Below are 27,100 nucleotides of genomic sequence, written 5' to 3' on the forward strand. Positions count from 1 at the left end.
TTACTATGGCAGAGAGACTCCAGTATGGACTCTAAAGATCACTGCCTCCTGGAATTGGCTTGCATACTTTGCTTCCTAGTGTGGGCATGGCCTGGATCTTGCCTCTAACCAATAGAATATGGAAAACATGATGAGCTGTCACTTCTGTGACTGCCTTACATAAAACTGAAACTTCTATCTTGCTAGCAGACTCAGTTTATTGCCTTCTTAGCTTGCCATCTGATGCAGCAAGTGGCTGTATTGGACAGGCTCCTGTGGCAAGAAAAAACCCCCGAAGGCATCCTCTAGCCAACAACCAACTAGGAACTGAGGAACACAGTCCCATAATCCTTTAAGAACCAAATGCTGTCATGCTGTCATCTGAACTTGGAAGAAGATAGTTCCTCAGTCATGCCTTAGAAGGGACTCCAGCCCCAATCAAAAACTTGATAGTTGCCTTATATGAGCTTGAAGCAATAGACCCCAGCTAAGCTCTCCCCAGACTCTTGACCCAGAGAAACTGAAATAGTAAATGTGTGCTATTTTAAGCTGCCATATTTGCACTAACATTTTTCATAGCAATATAAAAACAAGTAGATTGTTTTCCCATCATGGAATTTCTTAACATAAAACACAGTTTGCTTGGGAAAGGTTGCTTTAATCCACATAGCTGATTAAGATACATAGCCAAATAGAGGCCATCCCTCAAATATTTGGAAGAGTCAACTGCATGTTCAACTCTCATTTAGAACTATAAAAAGAGATTTTCCTTCAACAACAAAGACAAGATCCTCATAGGTTCACTAAAAAGCATTTTTTTCATATAAAACTCGAATAGAAATGGAGGACAGACTGAGTTTAGTGGATTAGGTAGGTTTGTACTTTGCCAGCTTTTTCTTGTCTTCTACACTGAGAATGTATGACTTTAAATATAATTAGCTTATTTGAAAAATATAACTTTAAAAGTTACTAAAACTAAACCATTTAGAAAAATGCCTACCATTCTTAAGCTGTATATAAATATTTATTATTATAATTATTATCAAATTAGTAATATATGCCCGATATATTAAGTTCTGACTGAGACATCTACATAAACCTAATGAAGTATATTTAAAAGAGTGCTACTGAGATACTGAGAACTCCCCCAGCCATGCCCTAAGTAACACACATGGATCAGGTGAAGGAGCAGAATGCCAATGCAGTATTAAATATCTAAACCCTAACAGGCTCAGGCAGAGTCTGTACTAGAAATCTGCCCTTCACGTAGCTGACACGGTTACCATTATGCAGCTCTATACAGAGGTTTCCCACACATACATTTAACAGAAAAACAACTAACTAACCACTCACTAACCAAAAGGGGGGGCGATAAACCCTGCCATTCAAAAATACAAACTGACCAACTTACAAATGACTAGTAGCACACTAGACTGAGAAAAGCATTAAAATAAAAATAAAAATGTAGTCCAGTAAGTTGTGGTTCCTGGGGCCTGATCTGACAGCTTCGGCCAACCCTTAACCACAGCCCAAGGAGATTTAGTTAAACAACTCAATTCTTCTCTCATTCATAAAGTATGTGCCTGGCTCTGACTCTCCAGCTGCAATAAAGAGGGATCATCTAGGAAAATACTCCTTGTGCTCATTGTTTGTGGCTCACAGCTAGAAAGTCATTTTGTTGTAAATATTGCAATGTCATGAGGCCACGACAGTGTGTGCTGACTAACAAGCCCTTATATGAGCACAAAACTTTAAAGTTTACAAAAGACTTTGCACACTCATCTTTTCCAACAGTTGCTGTCATTGTTTTACAGATGAGGGGCAGAGGTCCCTGGGAGATTGAGTCTCTAGTGATAACTAGAGTCTCTAGTGAGTCTCTAGTGACTCTGGGATTATTGCAGAGCAGGACCTTTGGAAAGTTGATGGCTGAAAGGAGAATGGGTAAGTGACAGATTGTTTTTTTTTCTGGAAGTAGATATGTACGTTCCATGGACAGGAGTCACCCTGGGCCACTCCCATCTTAACACTTGGGAGCCATCCAATATGAGTATGACTAACTACTGTTAGGTAACCACAGTGGATGACCACCTCTCTGTGGAAAATGAGAAAAGCTGGATGACATTCTGCTCTGTGAGCCAAGTGCCCTTTGTTGTCTCTGTGACATCTGCTTTCGGCCTAAGATAGGAAAGTGTTTTCTGATTGGGGACTCTGCCTCTGTCTACCACTGTTCTTAATTTAGACACTAGTTAAGTCTCTAGTGGCAGGACAGAAAGCTGTCCAGTGGATTCCCAGAGAACATCCTAAGATCCATTAGCCTAATTCAAATAAGTAAATTCTGCAGAAATGATAGAATTTGGTAGTCGTGACCTTTCTCCATCCTGTGTAACCTTTTCAACTCTTCTCATTAATCTTCCTAGTCAGTCACTGGACAGCAGATTTTGTTGGTAGTCAGAGGGGAAAAAAAAACAATGCTTTGACATTTGGCAACTTTCCTGGAGTTTCCCAAACCTTTACAGCAAAGTTCTGGCTTATTGTCACGTATTTCCTGGGTGATTCCTGGGCTTAAAAAGCAACACGAACTCTGGCTGACCATGAGGCTCTCTGGCGCTTGTGAAAGAGCTTGGGCTTTGCAGCTACACATGACGGTCCAGGTTAAATTAGATGAGCGTGCTATCCTGTTTACTGCCTCACACTGACTTGGAAGCTCAGGAAGGAAAGGGCTGGGAAATATGAACCGTAGAGAGCCAATAGTTTTCAAAGCAGCTAGAAGAATGTGCTGACAAGCTTCTTGTCTGGGAACGGAGTGCTGCACTTTGTCTCAACGCAGGTTTTCAAAAACCTCTTTCCGATTTTGTAGTTATTTAATCAATAGGGTACATTTTGAATATTTAGACACTTCAGTGGCCCATCATCAGGTAAAGACATGGGGTTTGTATTCAGAAGCCTGAGTTTCAATGGCTGCTCGACCTATTATGAGCTGTGAGACTTTGGACAAGTCACAGAATCTCTGTGAGCCTCGTTGTTCCTGTCTGTGGAGTGGGGATACTTTTCTCCCATGAGATGCCACCAGTATTCAAAGGAACTGTGTGTGTCGCAGGGTGCGTGATTCTCTAACCACTGTGACGCAGACCTGAACCTAATACAAAACAATATTCACTGTAGATTTTTAAAAATAATTAAAAAAGGAAATTTCCTTGAAAAATCATCAACAGAAATAATAATTGTTAAGGATTACTTATGCAATCAGTACTACTATTGCTAATAATTCATTATTATAACAAATGCTTGGATTTATTTAAAAACTACTGTTGTCTCCACTAATTTTGATCTTACTTAAGTAGGCTTATGATGCTCTGTTCTATCTCTATGCCTTTATTCCATTTGTTTTATCCATTAGAATGGCTCCTTTTAACATCTCTGTCAATTCAACCTAAATTCTGCTTTTCTGTCCTAGCCTTGCTCAGACATGTGTACCTTAAGCATTTCAGATGAACTAATCCAATATCCCATGCATCAGTCTCTTCAAGTTCCTCTGATACGCAGTCTATTCCATACTATCTAGCTCTACTCACTTGCTATGTGAGAGAAGGAAGCCCCGTGACCTCTCTCAGCCTCAAGCACTCAACTGAGAATGGTGATGATCGTACCATCCCTGCCTGGCTCACAAGGATTCCTGTGGCAAACAGAAGTCCTTTTCTTGGGAACCAAACGTGATGATATACACACCCAAGATATTCTTGGTTTTAAGCCTTGCTTTCAGAATTCTGTTAACTGTAGTAGCTTAGTCATTTTTTTTATTTTCTAGAGAGAGAGGGTTCTGCCTAGATCTGAGTGAGAACTGGTCAAGTCCTATCCTACCCTCACCCTCCTTCTTAGAGTAAAAGTGCACAGATACTTACCCTCTCTTAGGTCTCGGTCTATCTTGAGTGATGATTTTTTCCCCATTGACAATCCATGAACTTCTGCCCCCTCCACGTTTACTCCTGAAGGGACCCTGGTCATTCAAATAAGTTGAGATAGCAATTTCCCATTGAATAAAACGTTCAAAGTCAAAGCATACCTGGCTCAGATAGACTATGACTCCACATTTTAGATTTTTGTTGTACAGAAGTACACTTATCTTTCAAGATCAAATTAAATGGCAATGCCTCCGTGAAGTTCTTTTCTATTTTTTCAATGAATATGCTCTATTTTACTTCTCTAAATCTGCTTAGCAACCTTTATTACAGCTAATTGGATCCATAACTTAACCCGTTTAATTTTAGACTTTGAATCACAACAGAGCAGGAAAAAACTATCATGTGCATCTGTATTATGCTCATAGTGTCACATTATATGTCTTGAACATAGAGTCTTCATCACTGAACAATGGCTGAATTGAAATAAATCATATCCTAGCATGGTGGTTCTTGATTATTTCAAGAAGGAAGACACAAGATTGTGTCTAACTTTGCAAACATACAAAGGACAGCATGATGTTCTTTTTTTCTAGGTCTTTCTGCCATCCATTGTTTTTTTAATTACATTTAATTGATTATACTATTACAGTTGTATGATGTTCTTTTAATATACACAGATTGAACACATCCAAATGTGCTTATGCATTCTTGGATCTTTTACAATAATTCTGGGCCACCCTGAGGTTGAGTCCTTGAAGTCTAGTGAAAGACCACAAGATTTTGAGTAAGAAGATCTGGATGTGCCCGTCCCTCATGGTGTGGGACTCTAGAGGGTCCTTTGCCTCAGCAGGTGACCTCAGCTGTAGAACCTGAAAATGAATAGGCCAGTCCATGTGATCTTGGGTATTCAACCCCAACATGCTATAATTCCTTGAATGGGTCATAATATGTAAGTTGACTCTTGACTTCTATCATTTCAAAGTATATGTTATCTTCATTTTTAATTGAGTTAGTGACACCTAATATTTTAACTTGCAGTAAAGCTTTCTGAGCTTCTTGTTTCAAATAATCATAGTGAGGGAGTTCAGTAGTAACAAGAAAATGTCATAGTTTTATTATACTAACAGATTTTAAAAATCCAATTTTGTATGCTTTAGAATTACAGAGCATTTATTCCTCAGAGATCACCTGATCAAATTCCTTAATTTGAGAAAAACCATGAGACCCAGAGAGGAAAATAAATTACTCAAGGTTACACAGAAATAATAGGAACAGCTGAGACCAAGATACAGAGTTCTTAATTCCCAGTTTGGAACTCTCTTAATTATATCTCTGCTTATTCATAGAGCTAAGTTCCTTACAATAGGTATGACTCTTGGCATTTCTTTTCATTAAAAATAAACAGTTGAACAACAATTTTTTTAAAAAAGAAATAAACCCTATTATGATTAGAAAAAATAAAATAAACAGTTGACATACAATAATATATTAGTTTCAACTGTACAAGATAGTGATTAGACATTTATATAACTTATGGAGTTATCCTCCCAATAAATCTACTACACATCTAACACCATACATGGTTATTATGTATTATTGACTATATTCCCTATGCTGTACTTAACATCCCCACGGCTGCTTTGATAAATGACAATTTTTACATTTAAATCCCTTTTTTGACCGATCCCCCAAATCCCATATCTGGCAACCACAATTGAAAAAAATTTTTAAAAAGTTAAAGAATATTATGCTTTTGAAAAAAATTAAAAAAATAAACAGTTGGTGCTCTGAATGGAGAACTCACCTATTCTCATCCTGTCGTCCTCCATATCGAATCCAATAATTCTGTTTTAAATTTAAAAAAAGAAGCTCAGTAGTTTTTCCACTAAAACATCACTTATATAAATAGAATGACCTTAAAATCCCCCAAAGATCTATAATGTTATGAAACGTATATAATACATAAAGATACATTTTTAATTTAAAAATAATAAAAAGAAAGGTTAAGGTTGACACAATTTTGAAAAAGACAAGATAATGCACAGATTTGTAAAAAATGGTAAAAAAAATTGTAAAAAAATGAAACTATCCTGGACACCCATTCTTGTGTCCAAGAAAGTGATTTAGAATTTATTATTGGGAAGACATTTAAAAATCACTCTGATGTTTTGTGAATAAAACAAAGAAACAAAAAGTCCAGCTTGATTGAACTTCTCAACAGGACAATAAGTGATTAAGTGGCTTTTTCTGGGGTGTCTTGGGAAAATGCAGTTTTGAAAAAAAATCATAGGTAGGATCAGATAAAACTATTAAAAATGTTACACTAGAACTGGCAAATTAAAATTAACTTAATTTTTTAAATGTGCCAATAAAACATGATATAACTAAGACGGAAATTTTAAAAAGTATGTTACAAATAGAATGTTTTACAAATAGTGCTTTTTATAAACATGAGATAAATGAACAAAAAGTATGTCCAGAAAATTCAAATTAGAGGGAAAATAATTTATACTAATAAGTGAAAGTTTTGTTTTTTTCTGGTCATCAAAGAAATGCAAAATAAAGTAGCAATGATGTGGCATATTTTAAATAATATATGATTAATATATTAACTAATAATATATTACCTAATGATTTTATTTTATTTGTATTATTTTTTAAGATTTCATTTATTTATATTTAGAGAGAGGGGAAGAAAGGAAGAAAGAGAGGGAGAGAAACAGCAATGTGTGGTTGCCTCTCTTGTACCTCTTACAGGGAAGCAGACCTGCAACCCAGGCATGTGCCCTGACTGGGAATCAAACCAGCAGTCCTTTGTTTTTTGCAGGCCAGTGCTCAATCCGCTGAGCCATGCCAGCTGGGCAGATTAATACTAATGATTTTAAAATGTTATTTCTCATTGCTGAGATGTGTGTAGTGAACTGGTACTTTTATGCATTGCTAGGAGCAATAAAAGCGGCAGAAAACCATCTTAGAAGAGCAATTTTAAGAACTTTAAAACTTCTCATATTCCTTGATGGCAGAGTAATCCCACTCCTGGGAATTTATACAAACAGTGTAGCTTGAAAGAGAGAAAAAGTGATTAATGTATTAAGCATAAGAGAAAGCAAATCAAATGTTCAACACTAGAAGGAGAGTTTATTCATTGTATATCAACTGTATATATGTAGCTAAAATAATTTTAGAAGCTGTAGAAATATCAAAATTGTTTATGGTTTCCAAAATAAAAATCAAAACAGAAAGATATCTATATACTACAGTACTAGTTCTGCCAAAGGTATGTCTTCACATGAAGAATGCTTCCAAGACAGCATGGAGAAGTAAAGAAAAGTCAGCATGTTGTGTTGTATAACTGTGATTGATTTTGTTCTTTTCGAAGTCTTTTAAATGTTGTAAATGTTTAAGAGAAAAATGCAAAATGTTGCATCTGTCATTTAGGGAATAAAACAAACCTGAGGCAAATGCATCATGTACACGATACTTCTCTTCTATCCAAATATATTTGCTTTTGACTTTGGATCTCAGCGATCCAAACCTTTTAAAGCTTATCACTTATATTGAGTAAACAACACCACCCACATCCACTCACTCACACCTCCAGTTTCCATTAAGCCAGGAGATTAGAATCATCAGCAAATGAGGCTGGGTAATAAAATTATAAATAAAAAAGGCTACTGAATGGTTCTTTTAAAAAACATGTCCTTTTCCACTTTGCTCTTACTGGTTCAGTGTATGAAAATCCCAGGCCCTCTGCAGCTGATTTTATTAGTTCTGATTCCAGTTTATGACGCTTCACAAACATTGCCAAATCCTAGAGAACAAAAATGAAAGAAAAATTTTAATTTAAATCACAGCTAAGAGATATGATAAATGTTCAAGTGGGAGTTTTCATTAGACAGAGACAATAAGCAGAAAAATACATATTCAGAGCTGAAAAAACATCTCCATCTCAATAGATTCTTACAAGCCAGCACACATGAGAAAAATACGGTTCTGGCATTAATGAAGTTTGAAAGAACAGAGTTCTAGAACTTATACTAAACTGTTATATATATTTAAGTGCAGAGTTACATTTTTTTACTAACTCCCCAGAGCACGAAGCAGAATTTGGTTTCTTCTGAGGACATTGGTCTCACCTCTCTGGCCTCAATGGACGCTGGGTCCATGCTGTCACCCAGTAGGTTCTCATAGTAATCCACATTGTCTAGGACGTCCTCATCATCCGGATGGAGGAGAAGATAGGCCTTGGCACACTCCAGGGCTTTCACATATTCACCAACTGAAAGACCAAGGAATTGAAGCATTAGAGTCAGCCTAGGTCCATCTGAAGGATGTTGAACTTTAACATGTCTGTGAGAGGTCAGCATTAAACATTAATAAAGGATGATAAGGTGAGGCTAAGTAATCAGAAATAGTTACAGGTAGCTGAAAGAACATGACTTCAGGTATTCCAGAGGTACTACTTTTGGTCTGCTTTGGTACTATGTGTTTTGCATAAATTATCAAAAGTTTCTCCCTGAAGATGTATGTTGACAACTTACATTACTTAATATAAATACACAGAGTATAATATTAGGGGTTAGTTCTGATTTTTGTACTGAGTTTGACAGCATGATATTTAAGACAAATTTCAGCAACCCAAATTCTACTCATTGTTTTTAAATGTAAGAAAAGATGCCCAGTCTCTCTCTTTCTTAATAAAATGAATAGAAAGTAAAACTATATTGAGATAACAATTTTTACCTAATGGATTGGTGAATATCTGATAATTTGATAATATATTCTGTTGATGAGCAATGAAAGATGTACTCCTTGGAGAAAAAATTGGCAACATCTATCAAAATTACAAAAGAATAAAACTATTTAATTCATAAAAATCCATCTTATGGACATTTATATTCAAATGTAAAATGATGTCATTCATTTTTTCATCGATTGCCATAGCTAAAAATTATAAACAGCATAATGCCCACCAGAAAGGGGTCACATGAAATAACTTATAGTACAAAGATATGCAGGTGTAAAGAGAATTCATGAGTAAGGTGTCTGTACTGATACAATTAAGTTGAACCATAAAATTACCAAAATTTGACCTGAGCAAATGGTAATTTTGTAGGTCCAACCTAACTAAAGATTACCTGAAGTGAAGAAAATCATGTAGGGAAGAGTGTAAATAATATGCTGTCTTCTTTGTGCAAGATGCAGAAATAAGTCAGAATGTGTGGGTGTGTCATTTCTATATACAAATTTTGGAGGGATAAATACAAAACTGGGTTGCAGGACATGGAAGTAGGTTGTGGGGAAAAGGAAGAGAGGGAGGCCTTTATGATATTTGATCTCTAAACCTGTGAATATATTACCTTTTAAAATTAAGTTGAAAAAAGTAAATTTAACAAATCATATAAAACATCGGTCTTAGTATAGTTTTCAGCATGTTATCACAGCATCTACCCATTCATTGTTTCCCCTGCTGCTCTTCTTGTTCCGAGCTGTGGCAATGTGAGACAAGAGAGCCACTCTGTAGTGATGGGCACCCCCCCTCCCTCAAAGGTCTTCTCGGATAACCCACGCTTTACCTCGATAGTAGGCGAACTGTAGGTAGTCATAATGCAGGGGAAGAAAGTTCTCAATTGGAGAGAGGCGGCCAGGGCGGGTGGCAAGTTCCCTCACACAATCATGCTGACACAGCAGCACCTGCACGTAGTGATCTGGGAGACAAGAGCCGACAAGTGGGTACCTGCAGTCAGCCGAATGTGCAGACTTCAAAGTCAGAGCCAGTTTTACACAGGGCATTCCTCACCCCGCCACATTCTGAGAACCACGTCACTATTATCCTTACTTCATGAGCAAAAACCCTTTTCACCAAGAAAGTTATGTGACTTGCCAGGGCCTCCTAATTGGTGCTCACTGGAGTTAATTAATATTAGGTTCCAGATCTTCTGGCTCCTGGTCTTTCCTGCGTACTGCACTCTTCCCTTCTGTGTGTCTTGTTTTCTACATGTCCTGAGAGTGACATAGGCCATCTCACCCCACTCACACCCAGCCTGATAGTTGACTTTCCTATATTTAACAACTTCGGGGCCTCTTTTCAGATCTTTTGATAGCCTGAAGTGCCCCAGAGTCAGGATCAGAAGGTTAGGTCTGGCTTTGTTAAGGATCAGTTGAGAGAAAGGAACTGCCCTGGTGGGGAGTTCACATTGGAGAAGTAACCTAGAATGCTCTTTCTGCTTGTTAACATTTTCAGGCAACTTATCCTAAAAGGGAAATAAAAACAATGTTCCTTTACAACTACTGATTGGAAACCCATTTGACCAATTATAAATTAGTCCATCACCTGGACAAAATTTAACTACACTAAATTCTAACACTGTAGCAGGGGCATTCAACCTTTCAGCGTCTCTGGGTCACACTGGAAGAAGAGTTGTCTTGGGCCACACATTAAATACACAAACACTAACAAAAACTGATGAGCAAGAAAAGGTTTTAGTAAATTTACAATTTTGTGTCGGGCGGCATTCATAGCCATTCTGGGCTGCATGTGGCCTGTGGGCTGTGGGTTAGACACCTCTGCTAGGGACTGGTAAAATACCAGAAGAGTGAAAGCTGAAGAATTTAAATAAGCATTTTGCCTCCTTCTCCTTGTTTCATTTTCTTTATTCCCATTCTCCTTGCTTGCAAACAAGCCAAGATGCTGAAGTAAAGGGGTTTCCATGCTCCCCTCAGCTCTGGTCTCTAGCTCTCCCAAGCATGAGCTGAGAAAACACAAGTGACTAATGAACCAGAAATGGAGGAAAATCACTTCCTATATTTTGCCCCAAGTTTGATTTTTACAATGAAGATGGAGGTCTCTTTTCCAGTAAGAGAATAGTTTGTTTGTGTTTGTGCTGAGTGAGCAGGTTCTCCTGAGAATGCTGGTAAAATCATCTGACTTCATGACTGTACAGTTTAGTTCACCACCACTGCCTGCTTTCAAAAGGTAGGATGGCTCAGATTGTGTCTTGATGACCTTGAAGAAGAACCCCAAAATACAACAGGAAGGGAATATACATTTTCTAGTAAGAAAATGCGCCAACTGTCACATAACCTGGCCAACTCAATCCAATTTAGCATAGCTAATGGAATTCCTGCAGTTCAAATATTCTTAATTCCAAATGGGGAAATGTGAGGGAAAGAAGGGGTTCTGTTTATTTGATTAGCATGTTAGAGATAAATAGCTAGCTATTTTATATCTTAAGAAAAAAACAACAAACAACCCTTGACTGTTTTCTCCTAGTTAGCTGGCCATTTACCTTCCTATACACACTCTTCCTAATTCCAAAAGACAAGCAAAAGGAAAAGGTGGGAAACACACCTACCAGGAAATCAACATCTGATTAAAAGTATTTTTCAAAGCAAGATATAAATAGCAGTGAAATAAAAGTGACACAGTAAGATATTTTGGGGCTTCAACAAGCATCACTAGTAATAAATAATGGCATTCAGAAGCCATTTGTGTATATTTCTCTAGCTTTTAATGTTCTCTGACAGTAAAATTCAAATATTCTCACTTCTAAATACATCTGTATTTTAAAAGCCAGTTTTACTCCAAATTTAGCACAGTTTTGAACTAACCAAGAATTCGCAGTTATAATATCACTTCTTAATTGTGTTCCTTGCTTCCTTTCTATTTGAAATGTTATGGTCCAATTAATATGTTTCTAATAAGTTTATATCCAAAAGACTATATAGTAATACTTTCTAAAACTTCCATCTCATAGAAAATTGAAGGTTTCAAATTCCCAAGAAGACTTACCATATTTCTATACTATATAATATTTGGCTGGAACTTAAAGGACTATGACTTTTTTAAATCACTTTTCTTTATAGGATGTGGCGGTCATGGTGTTGGAAGTTGTGTTAAGTATTAAGAGCCTGAGTTAGGAGAGATCTTCTATTCCAGCAGCGACATGCTGTGGTGACCTTGAGCAAATTACTAAATGCTAACCTGTGGGGAATTGTTAGTCAATTTTCCTAAACCAGTATTAGGACATTTGTCAAGGCTGTTTAGTGGCCACTGGTAGAGGCTGGTGTAGAGGCAAATGTGGGAGTGGAGGTAGGACACATATCCCCACAAAATTGCAAGATAGTAAGCTGTCATAAAGGAAAAGCATTTCTCTTTAGAGAAATACATGGCAAATAGAAATACAAAACATGTGAAACTGACTTTCAAATGAGCAATGCTCACAAAAATGCACGCAAATGGCTCTGATAGAAGCCCAGTGTAACACAACTTTGGGGGGATCCTCAATAATTCAGATATTGGTATTGATTCTAGGTGTATTTAGTTGATTTTGGGTAACTAAGTGTGTGGCAAATTGATCATTTGACAAATTGATTCTCAGTCTAACTTCCTTGTCTAATTTAACAGATATTCCCCAATTGCCCTGCTAAAGGACCTTAACAATTTTTGATCTACATTTTCACAAACAGAGAATATTATTAGCCATTTTCATCTCTGCAGTGTAATTGGTGGATATGCCATCTACTTCAGTCATTTAACCCATTCATTTACTAAGAACCTACTATTTGCCAATCACTGTACTTAGGCATTGAGGACCGAGCACTGAACAAGATAGGACATTAGCCAAGTGATAGAGAAAAGGAATATTCTGAAGGTCTGTAAGTGGAAATGAGCTTGGCATATCCAAGGGGTTAAAAGAGTTATAGTTGGAATGGGTCACAAATAGGAAAAAAAAAAGATAAAGAGGAAACCACACATAAGTGTGCAGTCACAAAAGTCCTTGTTAAAGGTTCTGGGTTTTATTCCACGTGCGGTGGGAGCCAGTGGAGGATTTTCAGCATGTTTGTGAGCAGACACTCACTTTTTTTGAAGACTGTTCTGTCTGCCTACAGAGTAAAACATGAAGAGGACATAATGATTTCGTTAAAATACACTGTTGATTTGAACGAGGATTCTAATGAAAGGGGTGGAGAGAACTCAGAAAGCTCAGTGCCATTAGAAGGTAATATCAATCCAAGTCTGGTAACAAATCAGAGGGGGCCAGGAAGTTAGGGAAATTTTAGATTGAAAGATGTACAACTTCTCGAAGTTTGGTTTGAGCTACTAGGTGAGTGGTGCTTTTCATGGTGGGAGAAAATGCTGGAAGTTGGGGAGAGCATATTGACTTCATTAATTTGCATTTCTATGAGTACATGTGACGTCGATCACTGTTTTTCATATGTTTATGATGTGGAACACACGGCATACTCAACAATTATTTGTTAAACATTTACTATTGAATAAATTACCCTTTGTCCAGTTTTAAGTTGTAAAGGCCTTTAAACTACCAACTCTAGAGTGAGGAAGGCCTCGTTTTGATTTCAAGTTTCAATTTAATCACACTACTTAAACTTTCGGGGTATGAATTCCTCATTTAAAAAAATAAGAGAATGAAAGACAAATACCACATGATATCACCTTTAACAGGAATCTAAACAACAAAACAAAACAAAACAAAAAACTAGCAAAATATAACCAAAGACACTGAAATAGGGGATAGTCTGACAGTGGCCAGAGGGGAGAAAAGAGGGAATTTCAGGGGGGAATGGGTAGGGATTACAGGAACAAATTTGGAGGACACATGGACAAAAACTAGGGGTGGGGGGTAATGGGGGGAAGGGGGGAGGGTTGGGTGGAGGGGCTGGAACGGGAGTAGGGGGGAGAAAACTGTACTTGAACAGTGGTTGAAATAAAAAAAAATAAGAGAATGAATAACAATAGCTATTATATACATAAGAAGTTATTTAGAGAATTAAAAGAGATAAAGAAGTAAAGTGTTTTCTATATTGTAATTGCTAAATAAATGTTATTATTATGACTCGCAAATGACAAATAAATTACTACTAATAAAAATTTACATGTTCTATTTAAACATTAAAGAAATTAACTCTGTAAGTTTTTTGCAATTTTTTCACTTGTCATTTATAAATCAGTTTGATTTATTGTATCTTTTGTGTTTATAAGTCGTATTAAAGTCTTTTTCTTCATATTTCTTGTTTTGTTATGCAAGGAACTTTGCCTCTCCTAGTATTATACAAATGTTTACGTGCATTTTCTTCTAACAGCTTTTTACACTGAAATTATTAATATAAAAAGAATGCATGTGTATATTTTCATATGCAGCAGAAAATTCACTTCCCACCACAAATAGTTAACTAGCCAATCTCCTCAATTAATGTGGAATGCACATTACCTACTATTTTAAATACTACTTTGTAATACATTAAATTCCCACATATAATAAATACTCTTTTAAATAATTAAACAAGTCCATAAAAAGAGATTCACTACTACATTGTTTACAATAATAATAAATTACAACTTCCTTAATATGTGTCAGTAAAGAACTGGTCAAATAAACTGTGTCATCCCCATATGTAATGGAACATTATGCAACCATTAAATACAATAAGGTAGATCTACGTGTACTTACATGAGAAGAAGTCCACAATATATTGTTAAGCATAAAATGAAACAAAAACAAAAAATATGCCAATGTTCAGTACTTATAGTATTGTCCTATTTTTATAAAATATAAAATTATCATAAATAAATACATAAATATTTAGATGTACATATGAAAATGTTTGGGAGCATAGTTACTAAAATTTAAACTACTTAAATTTATCTGTAGGAGGTAGGATTATTTAAATATATAAAAATCTTTTATTTCTTATAATATATATTTCTATAGCATATTGTTGGAATATTTTTACAGATTGCATGTAGTATATCTATAATCATAAAATAAATGAAAGAAAAATAAGCTTTACCTGCAATGACTTCATAGAGACCAGCTTTATACCCCAAGTACTCATACTCCTCAAATCTCTGAGGCCCCTCACACAGGGCTCGGCACTCCACATCTTCACTGTAATACTCTCTCAGAGCTTGTTCAAAGTACTGGATAGCTAGCTCAAAGTCGTCGACCTCGTAATGTTTGACTCCTGCACTGTAACTCTCCTGCAAAGAAACAGAAAACCATTTTCTTTTTTCAAAAAGAGCACCCGCAGGGCTCTTGAATAGCAGGGTTCAGGCAGACTCTGGATCACTTAGGTAGGGGGGGTACTGGACTGTTGTGCTGTGGACGGATGAAAAAGGGTTGTACTGGGAGATAAAGTGTGACTGCTCTGGCTTCAGCTAACTGTACATAAGAAAAGACTCACTGGGCGAGCCAACTACCATGGCACCAATCAATGTCATTTTCTTCCCGGGTACACTCAAGACTATACTTTCTAACCCCTCTGAATGTAGGTAGGGCCATGCAACAAACTGCAGGAGGATTGATGTGGGTGGACTTGACAATCATTTTCCAGGCCTGGCTCAGTTTAAAAAAAAAAAAGGCTTCCATTTAAAATCTTCCTCTTTTATCATTTTCTTCAATCCTCTTGGAGGGCACAGGTTAAAAATAGTGACATCTTGAATTGTAAAAGAAACCTTTTCAACATGATTTTAAGTAAGATTTCACTTAAACAAATAATTATGTGGCTTAAAAAAAATCAAACAGAATTTGAAAGTACTGATACAATGGAAAAAACACTGGACTTGGAGCTAGAAAAGTACAGTGAGAACTGCACAATTCACATTGGCTTCATGTTTTAGGTGTAAAGTAAGTGCTGGAGGGGGAGTTGAAGCTCAGGAAGGGTTACAGATATTTTTATCATATCCTACTTTTCACAATGTCATACTGATTTTTTAAATTAATGTTCATTGTCTCTCAATTACTTCCACCCTGATAATTATAACATTTCATCTAATAACTCCAAAAGTATAAAAATGTCACTGCATTGGAAATCAGGAACCAATCTGTGATATCCATTCATAGAAATCTGCTTTGAATCAAATAAAACTTAAGAGCACTTAGCGCCACATGGTTGGCAGGAGGGCCGGGAGCTCACCAGGTGTGGTTTGGCTTCCCTATCTACCAACTGGAATGTTTCAACGCCAGCCATCGTTCTGTAATTCTCGATGTTCTGCTGCATTTCCATGTGTTCAGGGTTGGCCATGAAAAATGTGTGGGCTGCTTCCACCGCCTTTTCCAGCTGGTTAAGCTATGGATAAAAAAGAAGAAAAAGGATCAATTAAAGACAAATATTTCTAAGCCAGGCTCAGTACTATGCCAGGGTCTTACGGCTTGAAAGTAGCAGCGTGGGGGTCCAGTTCACATTCACTATAGTCAACCTCCAGGAGGTGAATCAACAGTACTCTTAAAATGATATGTGGCTATTTCAACTTTAGTGAGAATGCAGACTGTACTTTGTTCCAAGTTCATTCTCTCCCCACTACTTTCTAAGCCGTCTGTGTCTGGGAAACTGAATCTAAATGCTTCTTTTTGCTTTATAATTAATCCAAATAGGAAGCTGCCAGTGCTATGCCACTTGTAATGCATATTTTCAACATCTTTGTCTTTCACTGTCTTTTCATTTCTTCTTATTCCTTTTGCCGTAGTCCTGACCCTGGGGGTATAAACAAAACTATGACTTTCCATAGGATGGGACTGGGTATACCTTCCACTGCACCAAAACCTGTTTCCAGGCTTTAGAATGTGAAAAATACAAAGTTAGAAGGAGTAAATTATTCCAATAAAAGATGCTAAATACAGCACAGACACTGTTCTACCACACTCCTTTGACTAGGGTATTTGATTCCAAACTTACAACTCTGATTGTCATTAATTAAAAAAAAAAGACTTTTTAATAATCACTACATAGACACTATAAATCATCTCCCAAAGCACTTAATACACTGCTCTTTATGTGACATGCAGTGATTTTTTTTAATAAAATTTAAATTTACTCAATTTAAGACATTTCTCTTTTAGTCATAAAGAATGTCTGTGGATAGATCAATTTGCCCCATATCCAGAAACTGGTATGATTTATATTAGTCATCTTTTTCATGGTAAATTTAAATAATGTTTGATCTGTTTTTAAATATAACATAAAAACTCATTGTCCCTGAACAAGTAAATATAAAATCATGGAACAGCATATAAGATTCAACTGAGTATGCTTTTGACAGTCTGGCCACTCAAGTGTGAGTAAGATATAGAAAGAAGTACTAGGTCCCAAAGTCTTCAGTGATTGCTGCCTTCTGGTATACAAAGAATTGTAACCCTCACCATGGAAAACATAAACTTCCCTATTTCAAGACCTGGCATGCTTAACTTTGTCTAATAATACCATAACATACCCCTTTAATTTTCATATTCTTATCTATTGGCCTTTCTTCCATTAAAACTGGTCTAAAATCAGCTTTCCCTGCCACTTTTACCTTTGTTCTCATTTGTTTGCTCCCAGAATTATTTTTGCTATCCAAACCACTAAAATTGGGCCTGGTTTCTTTCTTAATTTAAATTTTCTCAATTTATCACACATACCACCTCAAACATGAGTTTTGTGGATGTCTACAAAGTAACAAGTATATAGATATAGATGAAAAAAACAGATTGTAAATTGGATGTGTGTCTACACTTATTAATCCACTGAACCTGGGAAATGTCATCTAAGCATTTGTGCCTCGTTTCTCCTTTAAGAAAAACACCCTTAAAATCTCCACACCACCATCTACCACATAAGATTTTGGAAAAAAATTAATTGTGTAATATATATAAGAATGTGCTTCAGAAATCACTAAAACCTTAATAAAATAAACAATAGAATAGGACATATAAATAATCTATCAATTTCAAGTATGTAAATATGCTCTCCTTAATGATGGGTATAGTTTATGACTGTCATGGACACATAATTGATAAGGCTTCTTAAGGTTCTAATGGTTGTTGTAAACTGCCTCCAGTTAGGAGTCAAACTATAAGTTATGAACAAAACAGATTAGCAGGGACATACTCTGGTTCCATGGCATCAGCCATTACAGTTGATGGAACATAAATCAATATTTATGTTTTTCATCTTCTTGCCTTCATGTTTTGCTCAGGCTATTTCACTGGTTTAGAGGTCATTTGCCCCTTGGTCTTTTCTTATTGAAATAGAACATATCCTATAAAGCAAACTTCAATTCTATCTTCTCTAAGAGATTCTTCTCAACCCTATACCTATAGTCAAGCATTACAATATTGTCCATTTTCCTCTACTGGCATTTATATTCTGTCATACATTGTATCTGCCTGAATATGCTTGTTTCTCCTAGTAGAGCTTCCTGAGGAAAGGGACCATATGACTTATTTATCTTTTTTTCCTACTTTATACACAGATGATGTCTATTACATGTCTAAGAAAAAAAGAACTTCTAGTAAGTATATCTTTTACATACAAATCAAAGGAATATTAGTATATCACATGTGAGTGTGCTTCGTAAGCTATAATGTACTAAAAGGATGTAAGTTGAGTACATCTCAGAAGTCAGTATTCCACCAAAAGTTTCCAATAGTGATTACCGTCTAGGAATGCGATCCAGTAGCTTTTGAAAACTGTCAGACAACATAAATACACTGGTTCTTTTCCTTAAATTGTACCACACTGGTTTTTCCTTATGTATGACCTGGTATTGAACATAATACCATCAGCCCCAATCTAAGTATAAAAAGATTCCATGACTTAAAGTTAAACCATAAAACTTATTCGTGAACTGGCCAAAGCTTTCAAATTATTGTGAACCAGTTCAGGAAACTAGTATTGGCTGCCAGAGTCTATAAAACAGACCATTACTTTAACTGGAAGCTTGTATCTTTGTACTTCATTTTAGAAATTAGATACACACATCTGAAGTGGTAGAAAAAGTCCAGGTGAACATGTGTATGCTACATATAATGCCATATTATTGGCCGGAGATTAGTACAAGACCTTGTAAGTACTAGGTTTCAGCTAAGGAAGGATCTACCAACTACTCCATTAAAACGAACAAAAGCAAACTGTATTAAAGGCTCCAAACTGGATTTCTTTTAAGACCAAAACAAGACAAAGCACAGGAGAGGATAACTCTAATGTGAGGGTAACTCTATGCATTAGAAAAACAAGTTGCAAAATAAAGAACTGAAGAAAAGGAAATGATTTGACAATAAGATGGTATCACTTTTAAGGGAGCCCACTGTTCCACTGATATATGAGAAATGGGGTAAGGAATGCCTTCAGGAAGCACTGGTCATTCATTTCACCTCCAGCCATGAAGAACGCAGCAAACATTTTCTCCTGCCAGCCCAGAAGCACCACGACTGTACGTGGCAGTTAGGCCACATGGAAAAGAAATGAGTGCTGATTAAATCAACACCCTGCTGGCATGCAGAAGTTACCCTGTCCGCTGGTGAGTGAATGAGACTCCTCTGAGACACAAATGATTTTCCATGGCTAATAATAAAGGAGCATTTCAGAAGTACACATAGACTACTGAAAAATCTTCAGTAGCTATCCACTGACCACAAAGGAGATTCCAGAAACCATGCACTGTGACATTCAAAACCACCAGGATTTGGCCCTTACCCTAACTTTCTAGCATAACTTCCTTCTATCTGTCATCGTGCAAACTTTTCCCCCAAAATGTTCTAGAAGTATTTCTAGAAGTTTTCTAATTTACCATCCTCCTACTGAAGAAAACACACATAGGCTCAGTACTTCAGTCACACCCAGATTCTTTTTTAAAAAATAGTTTTATTTATTTATTTTTAGACAGAGAGAAAGGGAAGGAGAAAGAGATAGAGAGAAACATCAATGTGTGGTTGCCTCTTGCACGCCCCCTAAGCAGGCTGGCATTCAATCCACTGGGCCACACCAGCCAGGGCACACCCAAATTCTTTGTTTAACTCATTCACCTAAGTCAGCAAATATTTATTTTGCACAGAATCTGTGCCAGACACTGTGACAATCAGTGACAATGCCTACATGTCTAAAACAAAGACACTGCTTTCTAGGTGTTTAGTCTCATCCAAGGAGACAGGTCTCAAGTAAATAAATCATTGATAAAAATGATTTTAGATTGTGCTAAGTGCTACAAAGAAATAAATGAACAAAATACTCTAAGAGCCTGCTGGGGGTTGGAATGAAAGCAGGACTCATTTAGGTAAATTAGTCAAGGAACATGTCTCTGCAGAAGGATGTGTGAGATGAGACCTGCATTTCTGAGAAGTCAGTCATGAGCAGAACAGGAGGAAGAGCATTCCAGGCAAAAGGATGTCAGGTAAAATGGACATGAAGTGGAAGAAGTCTTGATATTTTTTAAAAGCAGAGCGGAGATTAAGGAGAGAGATTTGAGAAGCTGGAGGACAACAAATCCCTTGTAGGCAATGGTGAAGAGTTTGAATGTTATTCTAAGTGTAGGAGAAAACTAGTAAAGACTTTTAAACATTATCTGATATACATTTTTAAGTAATAATTCAGTCTGCTATTTGGAAACTAGATCTTTGGTAGCAGGCAGGAGAATACTGCGGTAATCCAAGTCAGAGATAATATTTTTACTTTGTAAAATAAAAATAGAGACAGAATAGATTCTGACCTATTCTGGGAGTCCTTCCTTTTTACCCTCTCTCTCTTCCTTCCCATGCTACTCAACCTTGCTATAGCAATGTTTCTTAATGCAGAAGATGAACATATACCACAAAAGAAAACAATTGTAAAATTTCCAAACACATTTCAGGGAAAATATACAAATCCCCTCTCTTCTGAATTAGAAGAAATATGAATCCCAAATACTTTGAGTTAGAAATTTAAAACAGCTTGTAAGACATGTGCAAGGAAAGAAAAAAGATATCCTAAAGCATTAAAACATGTAAAGAACACTGTATACTTCTGAGAAAAGAATATTTAAGATCACTTTTTGTCTTCTGAAGCCTTTTTTATACAATCATGGTAAAATGTCAAGCCCAAAGTAATTCCTGTTCTTCTACTGAAGCATCAACATTTTCAGTAAAGAAGGGAATTATTTCTCTATTTTCCTCATCCTAACATTTGGAATTCATCCAATATCACGCATTACATTTTGACAAAATGCTCTAATTTCTGCCTTGACTCTTAAATTGCACAATCTAGCAACTGCAGACCGTTGTTACCCCTCCATGAGGTTTCATTCTGTGAAGCACACAAGTGGACACTGAAGGCATTTTTTTCTAAGCAGTTTTTAAGTCTGCTTAGCAGCATAAACATGCTGGCTGGAGAGAAAGACAGTCCACCAGACTACAGCACATACTTTATGCTAAAAATGTATGGTCTAAAAACTTCAGTCTTCTTTTTATGGATCAGTAAGGGGTTTTTTTTGTTTTGTTTTGTTTTGTTTTGTAAGTAAAGATTACACCAGACATTTTTGTAGGTATTTTAGTACATGGTAATATCCTCAAATTTACCTTAAATTTTTGCCAGCTCAGTTAATTTCTTGACTTAAAATAAAGTTAAACACACATTATAAAATACTCTAAAAATGAAGGTCCATCAGATTTTTAAACAAAATTTGAATGCAGTTTGAACTACCAGATTAAACTAAATCCTATAAATTATAGTGTTCCAAATGTAAACACCAGACTAGTTAATCAAAATTCAATCTTATTTTAGGAAAGTCCTACAGATTTCTATATAAGGGAGTCAAATGTTTGGAGGGTCAAAAATAGCTACATGATAATAAGAGACAAAGGAGGAAGACATTTCATAATGACAAAGGGATCAACCCAACAAAGGGTTTTGACCCTTATAAACATTAGTGCATCCAACACAGGACCATCTACATATATAAAGCAACTATTAATGGACATAAAGAGAGAGACCAAGTGTGATACAGTCACAGCAGGGGATGTTAACACCCCAATGTAGTCAATGGGTAAGTCTTTCAGATGGAAAATCAACAAGGAAACAGTGGCCTTAAATGACAAATTAGACCAGACAGATTTAATTGATATTTTTAGAGCATTTTACCCTAAAGCACTAGAATATATGTTTTTTCAAGTGCACACAGGACCAGCATTATTTACAATAGACAAGATATGGAAACAACTTAAGTGCCCAGGAATGGATAATTGGATAAAGAAGTAGTGCTATGTATATACAATGAAATATTACTTTGCAATAAAAAAGAATGAAATCTTACCATTTGCAACAACATGGGTGAACTTAAGGTGTATTATGTTAAGTATAATAAGCCAGACAAATACCATGTGACTTCACTTATATGTGGAATCTAAAGAATAAAATAAACAAACAAAACAGAAACAGACTCATATACAGAGAACAAATTGATGGTTGCCGGATGGAAAGTGTGGGGTAGGGTGGCTGGGTGGAAAAGGTAAATGAATTAAGAAGTACAAATTGGGAGTTATAGAGTAGTCACAGGGTGTAACGTATAGCATAGGGAATATAGTTACTGATGTTGTAATAACTATGTGGTGGGTACTAGACTTATTGGAGTTTCACTTCATAAATTATGTAAATGTCTAACCACTATGCTGTATTCCTGAAACTAATATAAAATAATATTGAATGTCTAATGTAATTAAAAAGAAAAAATGGCCATATGGAAAACAACTTTGCATTTGTATTTCACAATTTCTGGTGATGGGACTATCCTTTAAGTTATAAATATAACTTGCAAAAAGACACATGAGTTAAATTGTTTAATAATTCAGTTATGGAAAACAACTTAACAAATTTATAATATTCATTTACCAGACATTGACAACTATATAATATGTATGCTGTGCTTTTTGCCTTGACTACTAGATAGCTCAGAAATAAGTTGTATTAAAGTTGGTATATTCCTCTCTTTTTAGTTGTTGTTTTTTTTGTTTGTTTCCATTTCAAAAATCTAACTATACAAATAATTGTTTTAGCAAGGTAATTCAAAGTCCTGTAGGACAGGAAAGGTACAATTTACTAAAAAACCTAATTCTTATAGTAACAAAACTCCTAGTAAGTAAATTCTTTCCTATATTTCGATGCAGAAAATTTAGAAATTTCCAGCTTTGAAGAACCCATATTAATTCACGGGTTCAGCGTTCATGCTAATATAGAAAATAAAATTATCTTTGCATTTGTGGAATGTTAGTCTGAGATGTAGCCATGGTTATAAGTAAATATTTACAGCTTTCACATCACTACTTGGTAAGGCTTAGATGGGAAATGACATTTCTCAAGAGGAACATTTTCTCTATGGAATAAATTGGAAAGGAAGAATACATCTTTGTAAAGCACTCTCTCTTGCCAAACTGTTCACGCTCTTTTCTTCAATTACTTATGGTCCTAAGCCTGGTTAATATCTTCCTGCCCTTTCTAAATACTCTAGTGAAGTTTTAATCTGATGTTTACAAGTTAAGGTTAAACACTGATGGTGACTAGCCACTGTCAAATGAGGTTATCCTTATAAGCACAGCAGAACAAGAGATTCTATCAACTAAATTTGCTAGAAATTGTCTTATCTAAATAAAAACCTTCTTTTTGGGTAAGAAAAAAAATAAGGCAAAGAGGCAGAATTTTTAAAACATGATATTTCAGGTTAAAGACTATTGAAAACAAAACAAAAAAAATCCCTGAAGTTTTTGAAAGAAAAAAAAACAACAACAACAAAACCTCAATGTTTCAGCCAGAAAATAAGTGTGTGCTTAATTGGACAAAATCCTTCAAGCCATCTGGGTAATGTCTAATTTCCTAACAAGAAAACAGCCAAGACTTGAATGCCTGCTGTGCAAGGAGCAGAGAACACTATCTTTGGGATGCAATGTGGGCAAGTCATAGCTGCCAGGGATCAAATGAAATTAGAGCGTGTGGTTTATCGGTATGTTTCTGTTGTTTTTGGTTCTAAACATTAGGGCATGGTAAGAAAGCACAACTAGGCAGTCATCTTAACCTCTTCAGTGTTGTCCAGAAGTCTCCCTTGAGGTGTCAGAGGCTGACTAATGGTTACCGAAAAGAACGTTTGTGCCAAGACCTGTCTGACATTTGTTTCCTGCTACTGTTTTTGAAACCACAGCTTTAATTCTCTTCAAAAATTTCTTTGGAAGGTAGATGTCACTCAATTCATACTCCAGTTTTGCCAGCTTACCAAGACTACTGCAGTAGTCATCATTTTAACTCATAAAAAAATCATATTAGCATCTGATTTTGAAAATAAATACATAGAAATTCAAGGTCACTCTTTGTGAGCTCAGAACTATACTCCTCTCCTTTGGGACCCTCATATTGGGGACCATGATCTTGTACAAAGGGTTAATAAGAATTTACCCTTGCATATTATTTTATTATTTACAAAGTACTTCATAATACTACTAGTAAAAATAGTCATTTATTGAGTGTCTGCTCAGTTCCTATTATAAAAATTTTCAAAGAGCTGGAAAATGAACTCCTACCTCACTTAGAAACTAGTGCTGGGACAGACTGAGTTGGCCCTAATGAACTTCATGGTACAAAAACAAATTTTGTTTTTCTAACCATTCACTCATGCTTTGCTTCTGTCTGGTTTTCATTATGATAAATGGAGATGAATGTTGTCTTTCCCTAGTGACCCATTAAAAAAAAGTTCTATCTGGCCATTGCTTCTCTAGAGCCAACAACCAGCTCCCTAATTACTGACTACCAGAATTATGTCTCTGCAGCCATTAGCAGCCAGATAGCATTGCCTACCCCCACCCCCATTCTACAAAGTTGCAATCATTTGAATTTAGTTGTCAAATATGATTGCAAAATGACAATTAACTATAGATTTGTGTTTTCTGCTTCTGAAATATTCTTTTCTCTTTTTTTATTGTTATTCAGGTACAGTTGGCTCCATTTTCTCCCCACCCTTCCTGCCACCCCAGCCATCCCCACCTCCCACCCTCGGTTCTCCCCCACTTTGCTTTTGTCCTGTGTCCTTTATACATGTTCCTGAAAATCCTTCCCCCTTTTCCTCCCCCATAGTAATAGCTTAATATAGATATAACACTGATTTTTCCAACCTTGAGAATATAAAAATTTCAAAACTATATTGTGTGTCTGCAACATTATTTTATAAACTAAAATGATAGGCATAAAATGCTTGTCATAGGCAAGAAGGAGTGGGAATCCAGAGAACTGAGAACCAAAGTGCAGGTTTTTCTCCTATTTCTCTCATAAGCCCCCATCTTTCCTTAGTAGTCTGCAGATGGAGGCATGTGGGTCAGGGGAAAGAAGAGAAAAATTGGGCCTTGACTTGTTAAAAATTGTAACAGTGCTAAGTTAACACTGGAGATAGCTGGCCAAAATTTATGATTTGGGGAAGACTTTAAGGCTTAGTGAGCATATAGATAAAAATGCTATCATTCCTGTTTCTAATATCTCCCTTTTATTTTGGTCTCCTATTTTGTGTTTATGAAACAAATTTAACACTCCACCCAATCACTCCACTGTGGGAAATATAAGAAAAGTAAACAAGCAAATCAAAAGCTTTTCCACTTGTACCTTTTTGGTAAAAATATGCCATGTTCCCTATGAAATACACTCTCTCTTGCTCTTATAAGGGTTGGAGGATTTACTTTAAAAAGTATTTCCAAACATTCACTTCAGCTCATGTAAAGGAATGCACCATGGCTACAAGGCAAAGAGAGTTTCACTCTCAAGACTCCCTTGCAGGCGATTTTGAGAAGAGGCTAAAGTCCCTTCAGGTATTTAACCCATCAAGCTGACTAATGGATACTCTTAACCCGACAGGTCACGTGGTCTTATTAAAGAGATAGTTTTGATGACAAAGTTCTTTCAAAGTCTCATAAGGTCCTCTAGCATCACCTCTGCACTTTTTAAGCATTCAGCCATGGCGATAACCTTCAGGCTGTATTATAAATTAAATAGTCCTGCCATCTCCACAGGTTAAATATAAACCCAAACATTTTCTTTGTACCTCAGCCAATGGACTGCACTGGAAAGAAGTTTCAGGCCATCTGAATTTGTGCGGAGGTTAAAGCTTGGACAAAATCCACTTACTAAACATATCACGTAGCACTAATTCTTATAGTTTTTGTGGTACTTGCAGTGGTCTTCTGAATACTAACCCTCATTAACCATAAGCAACCAGGGCTAGAAATCCTCTTTAAATCATCTAGTATCTCTACCTTGTTTACAGGTAAAGGAAGGACTTGCACAGAAAATTAGTGTTAAGACTATGGGTGTAATATATATCTTTTATTAAAACATTCACAAACATACATATGGGATTATAATCTACTATTTCAAAGTAGAAGTGAGTGTGTGTGTGCACATCTGGTTCATGTAACAAGTGTTTGCTGGTCACTTCTGCCCTGGAAAGAATTGTGATAGATGCCCTCTGAAGGTATAAAATATTTGCAATATGGTCCTTGACCTTTTATGACATACGGTCCAGTAGGACAAGGAGATATACACAAACTAGTAATCTTAAAAACTTAGGCTCTACAGAATTAGAATGTAGAGTGAGTGGTTAACAGGCAACATTGTGCTATAGAAATTGTGAGAAATTTGAAATCACAGTGACCTTTGTGGTCCTTGAGGGAAAAGATACCTACTAAGAAGGACTCCTGATGGCTAACTGGGATCTAAATAAAAGAAAAGAAAAAAGGAAGGAAGGAAGGAAGGAAGGGAGGAAGGAAGGGGAAAGGGCAGAGCCTAGCAGCCATTTCTACATGAGGGCCTCTCACACAAACTTCATGGAGAAGCCTGCACTGAACTACCTGCCACTATACTGAAATTCCCTGCCTGCACTGTGCTTCTGCCATCTGTGTCAGCCCTATTAAAGGAGTTCCAGGACACCTGGTTCAACCAAGAGGACTGAGGCTTACCTCATCCATTTGGAGCTGTGCAGCTAACATCTTCACACACTAATCAGAGCATCCCCATTCTCACCAATTAGGAAAGTTCTTTTTGGACCAATCAAACTTTGAGGATTTGGAGGCCAAATTTGTATGAGGACCAATCAGTCTGAGACTCGGGCAGGGAATTGTCTATATAAGCCAGCGTCCCCTTGCTCTCAGAACTCACTCTCCCTTTCCTCTAAAGACCAAAGACTACATTTCCCCAACTGAGCTGAAACACATAAAATGTCTACCTGGAGCAGAGCAGAGCAGGACCAGTGCAGTGGAAAGCAGACCAGCACAGAGCAGAGCAGAGCAGACCATCGAGAAGCAGAGCAGCGCAGTGCAGAGCTGAGCTGTCTAGCCAGAAAGAGAACTGGCCCCAGGACTGCCTCACAGCCATGCTATCTCCTAATTGAGCTGTTTCACAGCCATGTTGTTTTCACAGGCTTGCCATAGCACAGTTTAGCTGTGTTTGCA

At 36.5% G+C, this 27,100-nt stretch overlaps 1 protein-coding gene across 1 annotated transcript in view; it reads right to left on the reverse strand.

Annotated features, from left to right (window-relative positions):
• The window catches only part of P3H2 (prolyl 3-hydroxylase 2), a 153,288-nt gene that overhangs the window by 15,240 nt on the left and 110,948 nt on the right, over nucleotides 1–27,100 (reverse strand). The window contains exons 2-8 of the mRNA XM_028505186.2: nucleotides 15,816–15,968; nucleotides 14,691–14,880; nucleotides 9,455–9,586; nucleotides 8,015–8,157; nucleotides 7,600–7,689; nucleotides 5,683–5,723; nucleotides 3,879–3,973 (exon numbers count right to left, since the gene is read on the reverse strand). Of these exons, the coding sequence (XP_028360987.1) occupies nucleotides 3,879–3,973; nucleotides 5,683–5,723; nucleotides 7,600–7,689; nucleotides 8,015–8,157; nucleotides 9,455–9,586; nucleotides 14,691–14,880; nucleotides 15,816–15,968 (844 nt within the window). The remainder of the gene's footprint in view (nucleotides 1–3,878; nucleotides 3,974–5,682; nucleotides 5,724–7,599; nucleotides 7,690–8,014; nucleotides 8,158–9,454; nucleotides 9,587–14,690; nucleotides 14,881–15,815; nucleotides 15,969–27,100) is intronic.

This window comes from Phyllostomus discolor, chromosome 2 (assembly GCF_004126475.2).
Source record: "Phyllostomus discolor isolate MPI-MPIP mPhyDis1 chromosome 2, mPhyDis1.pri.v3, whole genome shotgun sequence".
Classification (NCBI taxonomy): Eukaryota; Metazoa; Chordata; class Mammalia; order Chiroptera; family Phyllostomidae; genus Phyllostomus; species Phyllostomus discolor.